The 20,046-nt window shown below is 42.2% G+C and overlaps 1 protein-coding gene across 3 annotated transcripts in view; it reads left to right on the forward strand.

Annotated features, from left to right (window-relative positions):
• The window catches only part of RAP1GDS1 (Rap1 GTPase-GDP dissociation stimulator 1), a 113,411-nt gene that overhangs the window by 24,851 nt on the left and 68,514 nt on the right, over positions 1–20,046 (forward strand). For 2 of the 3 annotated variants that reach the window (XM_035112295.2, XM_035112298.2), the window contains exon 2: positions 14,361–14,471. In XM_035112295.2, the coding sequence (XP_034968186.1) occupies positions 14,361–14,471 (111 nt within the window). The remainder of the gene's footprint in view (positions 1–14,360; positions 14,472–20,046) is intronic. The other variant, XM_035112296.2, reaches the window with a different exon arrangement.

The following is a 20,046-nucleotide window of genomic DNA, read 5'->3' on the forward strand; positions in this document are numbered from 1 at the left end:
TGTACTAAAATAAGGTACATGCAAAGTTGGAAAGTGTCAAGTGTAGTTCTTTTTCTACAGAGAGTTAAATAAGACTGGATGTAACCAGCACTTGCCTGGACGCATTGTTCTGAGCACCATAGATGACATATATAGGAAATATAATAATAAGAAATATATAATAATAATTTATTATTTATACCCCACCCATCTGGCTGGGTTTCCAGGTGCTGCAACATTCCTGATGAACAGATTTTAAAGTCATTTTGACTCCTGTTCTCTGTACTCCACACATAAAGAATGAAATACTTTTCAATAGGGGTGAAATTCCGGAAAGAATGAGAGGAAGCGTTTCTGTCTACCCTTGCAGCATTATATATAAATAGTAAAACCCTTCGGTTATTTTTTTTGGAGGGTGCTAAAATCTGACTTCTAAGCTCAGGTCCAACATTGCATGGTGAGATAGTAGGAATAAGGGAGGGCTTTTGTCTTTGTGGTGAGGGTGTGGAGGAGATTTCCAAGGCGCCAATTTCCCGCCACACATTGGAAAGCTTTTGCACTTTCCTCAGCTACTGAAATTTTCAACAGGAGTGGATGAAAAGCTTCTTTGCCAGACTGGGCCTCAGAGGCTATAGAAATTTACTGGCAGAAGGATCAGTATGGCTTATGGAGAAAGATCTATTATTATTGTCTTCCCTGAGGCCTCATGTGATTGTCAGGGAATATTTACTAAAGCACATTTTTTACATTTATCTCACCATGGGGTGATTAAAAAGAAACTGCCTGGCGTTAGCCAAACAGTTTTGTGAATCCACCGTGATAATACCCTTCAGAAGGACTGAAGTCCTTGCTGCTGCCCATATCTGTTTATTTACTACACTTAGGTTTAAAAACGTAAAGGGACCCCTGACCATTAGGTCCAGTCGTGACCGACTCTGGGGTTGCGGCGCTCATCTCGCGTTATTGGCCAAGGCATACAGCTTCCAGGTCATGTGGCCAGCATGAGAAAGCTGCTTCTGGTGAACCACAGCAGCACACGGAAACACCGTTTACCTTCCCGGTACCTATTTTATCTACTTGCACTTTGATGTGCTTTCGAACTGCTAGGTTGGCAGGAGCTGGGACTGAGCAACGGGAGCTCAACCCGTCACAGGGATTCGAACCGCCGACCTTCTGATCGGCAAGCCCTAGGCTCTGTGGTTTAACCCACAGCGCCACCCGCGTCCCACACTTAGGTTTACTACACTCTTAATATGATTTCCTAGGCCATCTGAATACAGAGTGAGACCTGGTTAGCTTCAGTAGTACCACCAGTGAAGTACCATAATTTTCCTCCAAACCGTTTTCTGGGTGTGATGAGCCATTTACTTTGCCACACACCTGTTGGGTATGTTTAGCCTGGTAGAAGAGAAGACTGAGAGAAGTTATGATAGCCATATTCAAATATCTGAAGGGCTGTCATGTAGAAGATGGGAGCAAGCTTATTTTCTACTGCTCCCGAGAGTAGGAGCCGAACCAATGGATTCAAATGACAAGAATGGAGATTCCAACTAAACATTAGGAAGAAGTTTCTGACAACAAGAGCTGTTTATCAGTGAGATGAATAATCTCAGAAGGTCTTGGATTATCCTTTACTGGAGGCTTTTGAACAATGGTTGGATAGCCATATGTCAGATTCTTTAGCTGTGACTCCTTTGTTGCAAAGGCTTGAACTAGATGAGCCTTGGGTCCCTTCCAGTTCCATAATTCTATGATTCTGTGATTCTGATTGTGCTCACAAAGTTGAATTATGTGACGGGAGCTTTTTGCTGATGCTGCAAAGCGCCCCCTGAAAAACCAACACAAAATTTCGATCCTGTTTCCTGAATAAGTATTTAAAATACCATACTTTATGATGTAATCACGCCATGATTAAATCTATACTTTAGTAATTAGAAACCAATCAGTCTAAGAGGGGTCTCTGATCCCTGCACGTATTTCCAGTTTAGGAATAGACTGGTCAGTCCAGTTTATGCCTTTCAGCCTGTTTTGCTCATGCAGAATGGGTTGATAGGAATTCAAAACATCTGGCAGGCCACAGGATCCTCATCCCTGTTCGAAATGGGAAAGTGCACATTTTATAGTTCTGCAGCCCACATACAGCCGAACTTCAATGCTTGCTTGCTTTGTTTTCTGCTAAGTAGGTTTTGAAATTGTAACAATAGCTCATCATCTCAAACATTTATCAGCCAGCTTTTTTTTTTTTTAAAAAAAAATATCTCGATTATTGAAGTGTGGTGATTCACCCAGCTGCGCATGTGGGCTGGAACGTGTTTTCTGAAAATAATCACTATCGCTTGCTTTTGGCATCATACGGCTCTCTTGAAATAAAACTGCAGATGTATCTGGAAGGTTAATGGCCACTTAGAACTGCAGAGATTTAATAGGATATCAGTAAAGTTAAGGGGAAAGAATGAAATAGGGTTAATGCTGGGGATTTTAAAGGATCACCTTAATTTCATCATTTGATTGGAGTGACGCTTTGAGCCACTCTTGTTTGAAAGTTTAATAGAAGCTTTATTCCCAGGAAAGCCTTGGGTTGATCCTATCAGTTGGGCATTTTCATATGGGTGCAGTATGCGCCTACAATGGAAAACAGACTTCAGTGTTGTATAGTAATGAAGGCATTGTGTGATGGGTCATAATGTTTCCATACACCAGGGTGAGCAAAAACCCTGTTGGGTCTGAAACTGCAGGCAGTGTAGACAGTATAGAACTACGGTAAATTGGCCAGTGGTCTAACTTAACAACATGAGAATCTGCCTTAAACTGAGCTAGACCAGTGGTCCATCCACCTCAGTTTTGTCTACACTAACGGGCAGCAGGGATTCAGTCAGGGGTCTCTCACAACATTACCTGGAGAAGACTGGTATTGAACCTGGACCCCCTGTAGGCCAGGTAGGCTAGACAGATGCTCTGTCACTGAGCGACAACCACTGCCAAAAAATTTAAGGCACAAAGTGAGTGGAGATTACGCATGAAGGCCATTTTAAGTTGCTCCATGTAGTAGAAAAGTCCTTGGTATGACAGATAGGTGGGCAACCCTGCCTGTCAATCACTTGCCTGTCAGATAAGTGGGTTGATTCTACCCACCTATCAAATTCTCTTACGCAGCAGTTCCCAAACACTTAACAGACAGTTGGCGCTTGGCAACCTTTGCACATAGACCTGGCAGAGTGATGAGCATAAGGCTGGCATGACTCCTTTCTGCAGGGAAATTGGTCATGCAGCCAATCTTCTTAACCAGCCCCACATCAGGTGTGGGGCAGGTGGCCATGTTTGGAGGGAAAGGGCCTTGTGAACCAAATTGGAAACCTATGCATGGCCAAATTTGTCCCATGTGCCACTGCTTTGAGAAAGAATACAATCATCTGTCTGCCCAGTTGGTAGCTGTTCCAGATCTTTGATAGGTTAATAAGAGGGAACCACATCTGAAGGGCCACAGGTTGCCCATCCTTAGTGTAACTGATGGTGTAAAGCTGTAGCCTGTAAGTTCACCTAGAATCATAGAATCATAGAATCATAGAGTTGGAAGAGACCACAAGGGCCATCCAGTCCACCCCCCTGCCAAGCAGGAAACACCATCAAAGCATTCCTGACAGATGGCTGTCAAGCCTCTGCTTAAAGACCTCCAAAGAAGGAGACTCCACCACACTCCTTGGCAGCAAATTCCACTGCCGAACAGCTCTTACTGTCAGGAAGTTCTTCCTAATGTTTAGGTGGAATTTTCTTTCTTGTAGTTTGAATCCGTTGCTCCGTGTCCGCTTCTCTGGAGCAGCAGAAGACAACCGTTCTCCCTCCTCTATATGACATCCTTTTATATAGAGGAGGGAGAACGGTTGTTTTCTGCTGTGGCATTAGAGCTTCAGAATCAATGATAGATTGCAGAAATAAATAAGTGTGTGTGTGTGTGTGTGTGTGTGGTGGCAGACTTTGTGATGTTAAATGGGTATACTGTATACTATTTTTATTTTATTTTTTTAGTGGAAGTTGGCAATTCCACCCATATTCATTTATATTCTTTAGTAGTCTCAGCAGGAAGAAGCTAACTACCCAAAATCCAGCTTTCTTTGGTGCCTGGCTAGCTCAGATGTCAAATAATGTTTTGTTTTGTTTTTTGTGAAGTATGAGACATTGTGGAAGTTGCACCCTGTTTTTGTATTTTCCCATAATGGACGGGAATGGGTTTGCGATAACAGCCCTTGTCTGCAGCTCTCTTTTTCTTTGCTAAGACGATTCCTTAAAAGCTAAGATGATTCCTTAGCTGGCAACTTCACAGTACTTATGTGATGAAATGAATCACATCACTGTACCTTAGAACATGTTTCTTCTGCAGAAGATGATAATTAGCTGGGCTGTCCCCAGAGGAAAGAATGAAGCCAGAGAGAATTTACATGTTGCTGGTTTCACTAATTCTGGCATGTTTCCACCAGCATGCCCACATTTGTGGATGCTTGAAAATGGATCTCTTTTTGCTGTGCCTGGATTTGCATAATTCCTTCGGTGAAGAGTCTGGCATAGAGATAAAGATTCTTTGCTATAGTTCTATAGATGATTATTCTAGCAATGAACGGTCTATCCATTGGGATACATCAGAATAGTGTGTTTTTTTTCTTTCAAATGACAACAAGCAGTGCATTGCTCATGCCCAAGCTATTGCAGGAAAATAATTCTGTACCCAAGATCTGTAGACTGCATCTCTCCTTCTTTACTTACCATGACCGATTGATTACTACCTGCTGAAGAGCCTTTTGTTGTGAGCAATTTATTCTGATGTAGATTTAGCTATGATTACAAAGGATTTCAGATGGTCTTTACCCATTTGGAACGCCTTTTGTTCCTAATGCCAGTTTAAAAAACATTCCCCAAACCCCAGTTAGCAGCCTGCCCATGCTCCCTGTTTCTCTAGAGCACGGGTGTCAAACACAAGGCCCGGGGGCCAAATCCGGCCCGCCAGACCTCGTCATGTGGCCCGCCGAGCGCCCCAGCCAGTGGGACCCAGCAGTGGGACCTTGCTGCTGAAGCGCCGCGCCAACAAAGCGCCGACAAACAGCTGGGGCCGGGGAAATGCTTTTTGCCCCTGGCGCTGAATCAAGGCGGCGACCCCCCCTTCCCTTTCTTTCTTCCTCTCTCGTTCTTATTCTTTCTTTCCCTCTCCTTCCTTCCTTCTTTATCTCTGTCTTCTCTCCCTCTTTCTTTTTCTTTCCTTCTTTATTCCTTCTTTTCTACTCTTCTTTCTCTCACCTCTTTCCTTCCTCTCTCCCTCCTGCTCCCTCTTTTCTTTCTTCCTTCCTTCCTTCCTTCCTTCCTTCCTTCCTTCCTTCCTTCCTTCCTTCCTTTCTTCCTTACTTCCGTCCTTCCCAACTTTCTTCCTCTCCCTCATTCTTATTCTTTCTTTCCCTCTACTTCCTTCCTACTTTCTCCCTTTCCGTCTTCTCTCCCTCTTTCTTTCCCCCCCTTCTTTATTCCCTTCCTTATTTCCTACTCTTCTTTCTCTCCCCTCTTTCCTTCCTTCCTTCCTCTCTCCCTCCCACTCCTTCCTTCCTTCCTTCCTTCCTTCCTTCCTTCCTCCCTCCCCTCTCCCTCCCCCTCCCCCTCCTCAGAAACATAGGGTGCTGCTTTATACTTCTGGCCCTTAAACCCTGGAACCAGGAGAGCAGCTCCAGTGAGTCAACCTCAGCCAGTCCCTTTGGTGAAGGGTGGTGGCTCACTGGCAGAACATCTGTCCTGCATGCAGAAGGACCCCAGCATCTCCAGGTACTAGTAGCTCTGCAAAGGTCCTGCATGAAACCCTAGCGAGCCTCCACCACCCAGTGCAGTTACCAAAAATCATTTTTCAATAAATTGTACAATAATTGTACATTTGAATATCTACTTGCCATTATTCTGACTATGTTTCTGCTTTCAGAGCTAGTTATTACTTACATTATTACAAAAAACAGTAATAATTGAATGCAGTGACAATAATTTATGAGAATAAAGAGTGGACACATAGTCCTACAGATACAACCGGCCCTTTGAGGGTGACCAAACTGCTGATGCGGCCCCCGATGAATTTGAGTTTGACACCCCTGCTCTAGAGCTTTGCTGTTGTTGCTTGATTTAAGATGTATATATCTTGCAAAGCAAATAAACATGGCTGTGCCAATTTTATTTACTTAAATAAATGAAAATCCCCAAGACTCTGAATAATGAAAGCTTGAGTAGATGGTAATGTTTGATTGAAAACAAACATAAAATATCCAGTTAAAATCCAGTAGATGAAATATAGTAATAATAATAATAATGGCTAATCTCTGACTCAGAAATGGGGATTAGCCCAATAAATATTGCCTTGGACATTTTTTGGTAGAGCTAGCAACCACTTTGGTTGTAACTTTTCTAAGCTCGTTTGCAAGGTTGCTGATGTTTGCTGTTCTCGAATGAGCAGGCTGTAAGACATTAGGCAAAGTAAAATTCTTCATTCTCTTTTTGTTTATCAGAAAAGTTGTATGTCTTTTATAGAGAGAACTATATATTCTAAGTGGCATAAATTATCTACAATCCTTTTGATGACTATTTCTGCTTCTGATTTCAAGCTTGTTATATTAGTGAAGCAATAGCCCTGTTTGGACATAATCCTAAAGTGTGCTTATTTGAAGGGCTTGTGACCCCTTGTCCTCGGCCACAAGAAGATCAGAATGTTTTGCTTCAGTTTTTAACTAACCACAGTTTAGCATTACGTATGTCTTAAGCTCAGCAAACTGTGGATAGTCTTAAATTATGGCATACTGGAACAAGCCGTGTGTGGTTTATGAGGCTGGCATGTTTCAATAAACCATAGTTAAAACTAACCACAGTTTAGGGTTTGGATGTAACACCAAGCCTTGGGTAACTGAAAGCGGAAGTAGCGGTTTCTGATCTTCTTGTGGCCATGCCAGAAGCGAAGACTGGATGAGGGAGTGCATGAGCCAGACGCTTGTTCACAAGGCTGTTAATGTGTCTGAACAAGGCCATTAAAGTGTGATCAGTGCTGCATGTTGATAGTATCAGCGAATTCTTTGGCTGGGATATAGAACACCCTTTTCATGAGTGGACAGCAGTGGTGCTGGCATAGGGTTGCTGTCCCAAAATTTCTTCTGAATCTGTCTTTCAAGCCTAGCCCTCTACTCCTGCATTAAAGGTAAAGGGACCCCTGACCATTAGGTCCAGTCGTGACCGACTCTGGGGTTGCGCGCTCATCTCGCATTATTGGCCGAGGGAGCCGGCGTATAGCTTCCAGGTCATGTGGCCAGCATGACAAAGCCGCTTCTGGCAAACCAGAGCAGCACATGGAAACGGCGTTTACCTTCCCGCTGTAGCGGTCCCTATTTATCTACTTGCATTTTGACGTGCTTTCGAACTGCTAGGTTGGCAGGAGCTGGGACCAAGCAACGGGAGCTCACCCCGTCACAGGGATTCGAACCGCCGACCTTCTGATCAGTAAGCCCTAGGCTCAGTGGTTTAACCACAGCGCCACCTGGGTCCCTACTCCTGCATTATACCTCATGTTATTCTTGTTTTATTATCCTGAAGAGGGTAAGACATCACAGCAGGACCAGGAAGTAAAACAACAACTCTCCTGTACAAGCAAAGTTCTGATTGCACATCTTTAGATCCAGTCCTTTATATTGTTGTTTTGTGACCTATAATTATTATTTATAAATTGCAACAAAATGCATTTAATTTCCATGGATAAGAATTTGTGTTTTTTTCCCCATTGTTTTGATTACACCCGCCTTGTTACCGCCCTACTCTTGACATGTTCTTGCTACCTAATACTTTTGTCCTCTAAACCACTTTTTATCTCATGAAGCAGAGGGGAGATCATTATTAAAATAAAACATGATCATTAACTGTAGTTTTATTAACCCTGATGTTCATCTGTAGAGTTGCATGTACTAATGAGGCTATGCCTTCTCAGTTGCCTCATTTAAATTCTGATTCAGCCATGAAATTCACTGGGTGTTCTTTTGCGGGTCACACTGTTAGCCTAACCTGCCTCACGGATAGTTTTTCATGAAGATAAATTCGACAGGAAATACTGTAACTACATAAGACTGTTTATTGGGATAGCATGTATGAAGTATGGTCTATGTAAAATAACTCCCCATTTTACTCTGCTCAGAAAATTAATGGACACAGAGCATCCTTATCTAGAACAGACACTCAACTTCTCTCAATATTATTTTCCTGGGAAAATGGTTTTTGTAGTTGGAAACGCCAGTATATTTCTGACAGTGGTGTCACAAAGTTTTTGAGCCCGGCAGCTTTCTTAAGCAAGAATTCATTGCAGCCCAATTGGCAGATAAGCCAAGTCAGATACATTGCCTCTGAATTCAGAAAGCAGACTGGAACATTATCTTGACACCTCTAGGAACATAAAAAACTTCTCTGCAGTAGAGGCATGATGAGAAGGTGTGCCTTCTTGTAGCAGTTCTGGAGTAGTCAAGATTGGTCTCTTACTACTTGGATTGACAGATTTATACTGTATTTATTTACTGTTGTAGGTAAATATACTATTATATGTTCCCTGTGTATTCCAATTTTCAGCTAATTGTCTTCCAAAGATGGAGAAATATATCCAGTAATATTGGATGTTTCTGGACTGATCTTTCAGTCAAGTCAAATAGGAAGCTGACCTTCCTATTCTAACTCTGTATTGTGTTCATCAGAGTGGAAAACCTTTTCTGGCCAGCAGGTCATATCCTTATCTCCTATTGGGCCAAATGTGATAAATTTTGGAAGTTTAAAAAGCAGCAAAAGCATGTTTGCAGAAGGGCTTTGAAATGGGGAGGTAGAGGATGTTTGATTGTTGCTTCCACCCAGTAGACCTAATCTAAACTGCTCCACGTACCTGCAATTTGCATTGCCAAAAAAACCTAAAAACGATGGTTTTTTGAAAATGCAAATTGCAGGTGGCCCAGTCTGGATCAGGACTTCAGAGGATTAGATGACATCAGAGGTCTACCTTTCAACTCAGATTCTAGGTAGGTTGCAGAGAGGCACTTCAAAGGACTAGAAGATGTATACTGTAGTAGTTCTGGGGTGGGGAACAGATTGATTTTCATATGTCTTGATAAGTAATCGATTTCCCCTGGCAGAGTGGGCTTTGGGGTGGGCACCCTAACCAATAATAATAATAATAATAATAATAATAATTTTTATTTATACTCCACCCTCCCCTACCTCTTCCAAATTGATGCTTTTCAGACTTCCACTGCAAAGGAACTGGCCAGTGGATTTCTTTGCTTCCTCAGACACCTCTAATGGTCTGTTCTATCACTCCTTTGTGGTGCTTAAAACAGGAGTGAAAATGCTTTTCATAACTAACACTTTGGGGAGCTGGAGGAGATACATTGCTGCATTAAGATGTGCTTGGAATCTTCTTTCAGTACCTTTAGACTGAGAACTGGAATAATATTTGAATAATTACAAGGTTGCTCTTCATGGCATATGCTCTTTCTCAAAATGCAACCCAGATCCTTTCTGCATGAGGAAATACTATAAAAGAAGCCTCTTTCATTGTTGTGCTTTGTTTTGATTTCGGCAGTTTTATCTTTCTGTTTGGTAGAAATCTACCTGCTTGCCTTCTTGTTGGAGCAATTTGTTTCTGCCACATCAAAATTAATTTTTTATACGGGGGACAAAGCAAAGGATTTTGGGGTGTTGTTTGATTGTGATGTATCTAAGACCAAGTTGCGGAAACAAGGCAAAGTTTGATATTTATCCTTGATGGTTTTAGCTAGTAAAATGTCAGCAATTCAGTTGCATTTTTATTGAGATGCTTAAGTTGTTGTTATTGATCTGATATTGTTCCATGCTCCTTCTTTCCCCAAGCAGCAGCAAGTCCAGAATGCAACAGTGTGTAATTTCCTCTAAAAGAGAATTTATGGCTTCTAAAGCTGGTAGCCCAACTTCTAATTGCATCAGATTCTGAAAGAGCAATTGTTGCAGCAAAAGTTGCACCCAGTTTTAGCTAACTCCAGCTGTAAACATCTGCTTCCTCTGCCAGTCTCTGCCTCATCCTAAATTCAGACTGCTCCATACTTTTTTTTCTTGAGACGGACACACACACACACACCCCTATAAATCACTGGTTCCAGACTCTAGCAACAGGTAAATTACCAATTCCAGAAAACATTTCTAGTCATTTTGAGGAAATACATCAGCCAGCCATCCCTGTCTTTTAGCAAGCACTCAGCAGAACAGAGGATGGTTGCTTATCAGCCACAAGGAGAAGTGGAAGAAAGCTTTGGGGAAAGAGTTTAATACTGAGGGGTGGGGGTGCAGTGCAATCGAAGAAGCCATGAGCTTCTGACTTGTTTGATCTAGTGTGTCACTTTTAACCGGACTCCCATTACGAATCTCTCAAAATATATGAGACACCAAAGGAAATGAGACTGTTCAATCTACAGCAAGGAAGAAGTAGAATTGAAGCAACTATATTTTAGATTGCCTCATGTGGATTCCCCATTGCTTAGCTATCCTATAGCTATGGAGTTCTTCTTCGTCTTCTTCAGGAACAGCTTAATTGAATAAAATAAAGATAAAATGTGTACTATATCATTATTCAAGCTAACAATTACAATTCCATATATACTTACCGGTACCTAATGTGTATAGGCTCTATTATTATCCAAATACATACATATTTTAACCTACTGGCTATGGAATTCTGAGGTGCAAACGTCCCCTTAATCAAGGTTTAAGAACTGGTTGTTTTTCTTGATTGCTTTATTATGATGCTGATTTTGAAATGGTTTAAAATATTTTTTTAGCTGAGTTACAATGACAGATGTCCTCTGCTGTCTTATTTACTGTTTTGCTGGCTGTTTTCTTATAGATAATTTTCTATGTATTTTATGCACTGTAAACTACCTTGGGGTGGTTTTTACCCTGAATACTGCATAGAATACTTTAAATATAAGCAAATAAATGCTTTATACTTTTGTTGTTCACATGCCTTGGAATTTGCAAGAGATAGGCATACCACAATGTTGTCATATGGCAGGATTTGGATTAGGGTAATAATTGTGTTACTTAGCAGATATAGGAAGTATTTACCTATCATTGTTTGAGATGAGACATGTCTCTGCTTTGCTGACTTAGCACTGTGGTGTGGCATTGCATTTCCCTTCAGTTTCTATAGGACTTTCTTCCAAATAAGGACAGTTAGGATTACAGTCTTAGTGGGCATGGAATCTGAATTATTCCTTGTGTCTTTTTAAAAGCCTAAGCCATTCACATGTAAGGTTAGTCATCATCTGGCAAAGAGGAGGAAAAACAACAACTAAGCTGCAGCTGTTAGCACTTACTACGCCTCTTGAATAAACAGAATATTTAAGGTGCTAGTGCCAGGCATGCTTTATGGGAACATAAATGTGCATCCACAGAAAACCTATTTTAAAACGTGATCAGGATTTGTTCCATCACTGGAACTTCTTGGACTCTTTCTTTTTCATTCCTGAAAGCTTCCTCATTCTATCACAAAATGGAAAGAGTAAAGTAGCTCACTTGCTTCTGTATGCAGAATACAGTTGTGTTTGGCAATTGATTCTGTAAATAATTGGTTATGTTATTAGGGTTGCCATACTCAATAGAGGACAGGACTTCTGTGCCTTTAATTGCCCTGCTCTCTTTTGAGTCCGGAAACCTTAAAGAGAAACCAGCAGACCCTTTGTTTAATTTCCAAGCAAAGGTTCTGCTGGTTTCTCTATAAGGTTTCCAGACTCAAAAGAGAGCAGGGCATGCCTTGTATGGCTAAGGGACTGGATCCTGTTGGAGAACTCAGACCTACTGGACCTTGAAGGTTACACAAATCGTTTTGGATGGCATGCATACCTCTGTCATAATAAGGCGAAAACCCACAAGGGCTTTACAAATCATATATTCAGACGATCAATCCTCGAAGTATGGGAACGCAATAAGGCCCTACTGGAAAGGAAAATGCCCCTGTGGGTGTCTCCTCTAAATGTATTAGCTATACAAAAGATTAACATGGAAAAGAAAGGTCTTACCTATGAAGACATTGTTATCAGAACAAGTGAAGGTTATAAGTTAAAAACTTATGATCAAATCAAAGATAAATTAGCAGGATGGTTGCAATATTATCAAATAAACAATTTATTTAATATAGATAAAAAAAGAATTTGGCTTTGAAGAAAAGAAATCCAGATTCCAAATTGAGCTATTAGGCAATAATTACAAATTGTTATCTAAAATGTATAACTTACTCTTGGACTGGTACACTATGGATGAGGCTGTCAAGGACTCTATGATCAAATGGGCCAGAGATTTCGGGCACAATATCCCATCCGATATGTGGTCAAAACTGTGGAAACAAAATATAAATTTTACAGCTTGTACTGTACTAAAGGAGAACGTTATGAAACTTGTATACCGCTGGTATTTAACGCCAGCAAAATTATCTAAGATGTACAGGAACCCAAACAAATGGTGTTGGAAATGCAGAACATCGGTGGGCGAATTCTTTCACATGTGCTGGGGGTGTGATAGGATAAAACAATTCTGGGATTTGGTTTATAACGAACTAAATTTTTTTTTTGAAACTTACCTTTCCGAAGAAGCCCGAGGATTTTCTGTTGGGTCTAGTCGATAATGAAATCCCAAAATCCGACTTAAGATTCTTTATGTACGCCACAGTGGCAGCTAGAATTCTTATCGCCCAGAAATGGAAAACAAATGAAATACCATCTATAATTGCGTGGCAATCGAAGGTTTTAGAATTTATGGAATTAGCCAAATTAACACACAGAGTACGTGATTCGGATGATGTGAAGTTCCAAGCTGAATGGAGTAAATTTATAGAATATGCTAAGGGAAATTATATGGGTATGAGAGCGTTAGGGGTAGCAACATAACCTCTACAATGTTACGAATCTGTTGTAAATAGAAAATACGAATTAGGAGTGACAGAATTTACCACCTATGGGATGGTAGGAAGTCAAACAGTTTGAATTACTTGTAATGTGAATGACTGTTAATATCTTTATGAAAAACGAATAAACATTTATTTTCCAAAAAAAAGAGAGAGAGAGCAGGGCAATTAAAGGCACAGAAGTCCTGTCCTCTATTGAGTCTGGCAACCCTATATGTTATAGAGTTAGGGTTAACCTCAATATAGCTACCCTTGTACAGGGTGAGGGTGTGAGATGACTTCCATGATGGTGAAGGTTTTTTTTTTAAATCACTACAAATAATACTTTCTGATTCCAGGTTTAGTCCTGTATAATCAATTATTGTGTGAGAGAGCACAATATAAGCTAACTTTAAGTCTTTGGATGAAAGTCATGATGTCAATGTAATACATAAATCAAAAAATTCTAGAATCCATGTCATATCATAGAACCATAGAATCATAGAGTTGGAAGAGACCACCATGGCCATCCAGTCAAACCTCCGCCAAGCAGGAAACACCATCAAATCATTCCTGACAGATGGCTGTCAAGCCTCCGCTTAAAGACCTCCAAAGAAGGAGACTCCACCACACTCCTTGGCAGCAAATTCCACTGTCAAACAGCTCTTACTGTCAGGAAGTTCTCCCCAATGTTTAGGTGGAATCTTCTTTCTTGTAGTTATTATATCAGAATATAATAACTATAGTGTGCAAACTTTTGAGTTCTTCACCAGGCTAGAAATAAAACAAAGGAGAGGGGGGAAAGAAAATAGGCTGGTGTTGAAACCATGGAGCCTGTATCTGGTCATAGTCTTTAAGTTGCAGTGTGGGAGAAGGTAGCACATTAAAATGAGGCGTTGGGTGCTAGGCAGATTTCTGGTTGCCCCAAAGGCTGCTGGGAAGAAGGAACAGTGACTGAGTGCAGACTTCATGGTTCCACTGTCTTTTATCTCCAGTGCTAGAAACTCAGTTATATAAGCTAGGTGCCAAATGGCTCTTCAAACCAAGGTTGGAGTCTCTGCTCCTGATCTAGCCTGATGAAGAGTTCTGAAGAACTCAAAATGCCCAATGTTTTGTGGCATTTTTGTTGGCCTAATAAAGGTGACTTGGTAATAAAGGTATTTTGCCTTGTTGTGTGACTTGGTGGTAGTAGAAGTGAGGTGTGTGGCCTGTAGCCAACTGGCTGCTGTGGGTCTGTTGTTGTCGTCGTCCCGTCGTCCGGTCCCCAGCTAAAGAGAGTCCTTGCCCAGTTGGCATCAGGGAATGGGAGAGATAAAATAGCCACTGTCTTTTGCCGGAGCACTTGTTGGCATCACCTTATCTATGTTGATTTGCACTTTAAGCCCATAAGCTACAATTGACAGAGCAGGACACTGATTTTGCTTTCTCCTTCATGTTATCCAAGCAGATAATCTAAGCGATGCCTTGAAGAAGCTGAAGATAACAGCTGTTGACAGCACAGCTGATAGCTTGGAGGGGTGCTTGGACTGTCTGCTACAAGCTCTGGCTCAAAACAGTAAGTTTTATTGTTCCCTCCAATTTCATACCATATGATTCAATCAATAAATGATTATGGAGGTAATAAGTGTATCAAATGGAATAAATCTGTAAGTGGAACTGGTGCAATAGCTGTTTACGTTGAACAGAAATAGCAGAGGCTGAGGGAGACTTTAAAAACAAGAAAACTAAAACCCGGATATTAACAACAGCCTGACTATGAGCCGGCAGATAAACCTGCACCCCAAGTCTCCGCTGAGAAAAGTCTGTCCTCCCCCCCTTCTTTTTAAGACCTGTGCTTTATTATTAAGTTGAAAAGCTACCAGAATAATTTTGTGAAACCAATCCCTAGAATTCTATATGAGAAAATGAGAAAATGCAATTGTGGAGTCACAGATAGTCACCAATAATGCTGGCTGCATTATTATTATAATTGTTATTATCTTTGTGGAACAGAAAAGAATAGAAATACATGGAAAATAAACAGAAGGTACATGAAAGACAGCTCACCAGAGCAGTAATTGAACACTACTGGCCTAGACTAGTGTGATGTTCGATTCTGAACGTCATCTATATGCATCTCAAAGGTAGGGGGATTTAGGAGACATAATAATGTTCCTGTCTCTGGAGTCTGTTGTCTCCTCCCCCAAACAATTTGGGGGTGATCCCTCCTGTGGGCCAGGCAGGAGAAAAAGGGGTGACAATAATGATGCGTCTGAAATGCCCACCCCAACAAAAACCCAACAACAACTTGGGAACAAAGAAAAGCTGATGATGATGATGATGAGGCCTTTGCACTGGGTCTCTCTCCCCCAAGAATTTTGTAACAATCAGGAAAAGAGTGATAATGATGATGGTGATAATAATGGAGGTGCCTCTGCACTGGCTTCCCCATTCCAGCCACTTTGGAGTAGTCCCCGCTGTAGGGCATTCAGCAGCAACAGATGCCATATCCTTCTCACCACACCCACATACTCAGCTGAGGACCATCTCCAGCAAGCTGCCTACTGTAGGCAGCAAAACAAATACAGCCGCAACAGGGGGATTCCTGCATTTCTTGGCCCACCCCCACATTTTCAAAACGTTCCTCAAGCAGCTGTGTGTTAGCTCTTCTGTGCAACTGTCCTGGCTCCCATCCAGCTTGAAGCAGCACTCCGAGTTCAAGGAGTCCAGGATCAAGGGAAGGAGGTCGGAACTGCAAGGAAGCAGCAGAGTTGTCCTCACAAGGCGGTATGCCCATCTGCTACCCTTTTCTGAAGATGCGGCAAGGCATGCTCACTTGTGAGGCTCTCGTGCCTTGCAAGACTCCCAAGAGTGCAGACACTTAGTGATTCGGCAAATATGCATCTGTTCCCATGAGTCTGCAGCCAGGTCCTAAGTGACCAGACTGTGGGCTCCTCATCTGACTCTGGCTCCTCCACCCCAAGCAGTTGGCTGGTGCCCTCTCTGGGTTCTGTTGCTATGTTCCTTTCTCTGGAAGGGAAGAAGGGAAGAGAGTCTGGCTTCCCCTACTGGGGCAACCAGATCTGGGGGAAGTAAAAGTATGCCCACCTTTTTTAGCCCCAGTTCTCCAGTTTCAGCCTCCCCTGCCTCATCATCATCATCATCAAGGTTCAAACATTAGTTACTTAAGGTTTATATGAAGCAACAGTATAATTTACAATTTTGCAGTGCCTTCTCTCTTCTGAGATGTGTAATGTAAGAATTTCAGGTTTTGAATGCTGGAATGTTGGAATTTAATTAAATTTAATTAAATTTAATAAACAACATAATAAAATATATTACAATTTTTATAATGACATAATGTGTTATATGATGCATTATGATGTGTTTCCCTGTTCTCTGGCACTCATCATGGTCCTCCGTGGGCCAGTAGTGGTTTAGTCATGCTGGCCACAAGACCTGGATGGAAAGCTGCCTGTGGACAAACCCTGGCTCCCTCGGCCTGAAGTGAGATGAGTGCTGCACCCCATAGTTGCCTTTGACTTAACCATCCAGGGGTCCTTTACCATTTTTAATGATGGATTATATATATCATCACTTAGAGACAATTTTAATTACGCAGTATATAAATTGTCAAACATTTTTAATATTTAATATTTAATATCTGGAAACATTTTATGTTATATGCACAAACTTTTGTTGTTCTGTTATTAATAATAATGAAATAAGAGATTATGTGCAGAGAAATACCTTGTTAATACTGGCTGTTACTAAATTTAATTATTTTGTTTACATCAGGCATAGACAAACTCGGCCCTCCAGATGTTTTGGGACTACAACTCCCATCATCCCTGACCACCGGTCCTGTTAGCTAGGGATGGTGGGAGTTGTATTCCCAAAACACCTGGAGGGCCGAGTTTGCCTATGCCTGGTTTACATAGTTCAAAATGGAGATATTTCTCCTAGTGATGTCTTACAGGAAACTACATTATACCAGGGTTCAAATCCCCACTTAGTCATGAAGCTCACTTGGGTTAGTAACTACCTCTCAGCCTAGCCTACCTTGCAAAGTTGTTCTAAGGATAAAAATAGGGGGCGGGAACCATGTATGCCACCTTGCGCTCCTTGGAGGAAGGGTGGGGTATAAATGAAACAATAACAAAATAAATACATTCAGCTTGGTGACTGGCAACAGCGCTCTAGCGTTTCAGGCAGTTGAAAGTGATTGAATTGGAGGCATTTTGCATGCAGAGCATTTGCTGCGCCAGTGAACCAAGGTCCCTTCCCAAATACCTTTCTTGAACTCTGCATGTAATGCCCCAGCTGTATCCAATGCATTGGTTGCCATAATGAATCCTTTCATGTTAGAAGGTGCTAAAGATTGTCATTTATTATACAGTTTGATCGTCCCATGCACTTTCCATCCCATCTTATCTGGAGAACAGTTGCTCCTGAAAATTCAGACCTTGGCCATATCGGTCTTGGAAGATACTGAATTATTTGTTGGATCATTTTTGTCCTCAGTTTTTCAGCTTGGCCTCCTAATGAGGCTGCTAGCATATTAATCTCAGTTATGGAAACATTTCCTACTGGGACCAAACTCTCAAACAGCCACCAGCTGATTGGTCCCAAGATGGTCAGCCATCAACTGAACCACCGACCTGAAAACTTATAATTGGCCAAGCCAATCAAGTTTGTCCTGTTTCCCATAGATTGTCTCATGAGGTTTAATATTGTGTCAATGAAGGTATATATATTTTTGGAGACACCAGATGAGTCTTCAATGGAGAGTTAAATCTTAAATTCTGGCTCATTTACAAAGAAACAAAAATAAAGTCCCCTGTTAACAAAAACTTGTTTTGAAGGATATAATTTCCTTTTTAAAAAACTATTTTAATCCTGGTAGCTTCTAGCAGTCAAAACCAGCTGTCTCGGTTTGAACATACCTTGTTCTGAGGTGAAGTTGGTAGTGACCAAGCGCAGGGTCTCCTTGGTGGTGGTGGACTGCTTGTGAAACACTCTACCAGGGGCCCACAACTGGTACCTACTCTTTTCAGCCTTTTGGGTGCTAGCTGGGTTGTATCCGCCAGGGGTGTCAAACTCAAATTCATCGGGGGCCGCATCAGCAGTTTGGTCACCCTCAAAGGGCCGGTTGTATCTGTAGGACTATGTGTCCACTCTTTATTATCATAAATTATTGTCACTGCATTCAATTATTACTGTTTTTTGTAATAATGTAAGTAATAACTAGCTCTGACAGCAGAAACATAGTCAGAATCATGGCAAGTAGATATTCAAATGTACAATTATTGTACAATTTATTGAAAAATGATTTTTGGTAACTGCACTGGGTGGTGGAGGCTCGCTAGGGTTTCATGCAGGACCTTTGCAGAGCTACTAGTACCTGGAGATGCTGGGGTCCTTCTGCATGCAGGACAGATGTTCTGCCAGTGAGCCACCACCCTTCACCAAAGGCACTGGCTGAGGTTGACTCACTGGAGCTGCTCTCCTGGTTCCAGGGTTTAAGGGCCAGAAGTATAAAGCAGCATCCTATGTTTCTGAGGAGAGGGAGGGGGGGGAGGGGAGGGGAGGGGAGGAAGGAAGGAAGGAAGGAAGAAAAGAGGGAGTGGGAGGGAGAGAGGAAGGAAGGAAGGAAAGAGGTGAGAGAAAGAAGAGTAGGAAAGAAGGAATAAAGAAGGAAAGAAAAAGAAAGAGGGAGAGAAGACAGAGATAAAGAAGGAAGGAAGGAGAGGGAAAGAAAGAATAAGAACGAGAGAGAGGAAGAAAGAAAGGGAAGGGGGGGTCGCCGCCTTGATTCAGCGCCAGAAAAGAGTGTGAAGGGACCCAGGGGCAAAAAGCATTTCCCGTGCAGCGTGAGGCAGTGGGTGTCCGTTTTAGAAGTGCGTAAAGCCTCAGAGTTGCACGTTCGTGAGGCTGAGCCGCTGCTGAGCTCACGTTCATGAGGCTGAGCCACGGCAGGAGGAGGAGGAGGTGAGGCAAGAGGAGGCGGAGGCGCCGGCTTGCTGGGTCGGTGCCCGACAGCGCCGTGCGGAGAGTCCCGAGCCTCTGGGACGCAGCAGTGCTCTGTAGCACTTTGAATCCTCATCCTCCTCCACACAGCGCTGCTGGGTGCTTTGTCTGTGCTTCAGCAGCAGCAGCAGCCATTTCCAGGCGCCGAGCCGTGGCAGGAGGAGGAGGATTCAAAGTGCTACAGAGCACTGCTGTGTCGCAGAGGCTCGGGACTCTCCGTGCGGCGCTGCCAGGCACTGACCCGGCAAGCTGCCTCCTCCTCCTCCTGCTGTGTCTCGGGGCGCTCCACACAGCGCTGCTCTGGCTGCCTTTCTACCCCCTCCGGCCCCAGCTGTTTGTCGGCGCTTTGTCGGCGCGGCGCTTCAGCAGCAAGGTCCCGCTGGCTGGGCCGCTCGGCGGGCCACATGACGAGGTCTGGCGGGCCGGATTTGGCCCCCGGGCCTTGTGTTTGACACCCGTGAGCTACATTCTACTCAGACGAGACCCATTTAAATTAATGAACCTAAGTTAGTCATGTCTGTTAACTCTAATGAGTCTACTCTGATTGGACTAGCATTGGTTAAAACTCGCTGTTGTTCTCCCAAGTTTTATTCTGTTGCCGTATCTCTGAGTCTACGGTACTTTCTTTTGTGTTATTGTTGTTGCTTCTGCCTCCATTTTATTTTATTTTTATTAATTGCTTGCTGCCTTATAAGATTTTAAAGCAGTGGTTGTCAAACTTTTTTTCTCTGGGCCACACTTTCAGAATAAAATTTGCTCACACCTCATTGAATTTTTTATTGATAAGAAATACGTTGGGAAGCAAAAAGAAACAACTCCTAGCAGTGCTTGAATTGTAACATAGAACACAACTACTTTATAATATGACCATGGGACACCCAGAAAGTATAAAACAATCCAGCTACATAAGAAAATGAATCATTCCCAAAATATAATCATAAGTCTTCTCCAGCACTCAGTTTAAACGGTGATTCTAGATCGCATCTAGGATTGTCCTCAGTATCACTTGATGCACTTGCTCTCATTTTGAGAATATATCTATCCATATCCTGCAAATTAAAGCATAAGGTATCTTTTCTTTATCTTTTGATAAGATATGATACTGTACTACAGTGGTACCT

Source organism: Zootoca vivipara, chromosome 9, assembly GCF_963506605.1.
Source record: "Zootoca vivipara chromosome 9, rZooViv1.1, whole genome shotgun sequence".
Lineage (NCBI taxonomy): Eukaryota > Metazoa > Chordata > Lepidosauria > Squamata > Lacertidae > Zootoca > Zootoca vivipara.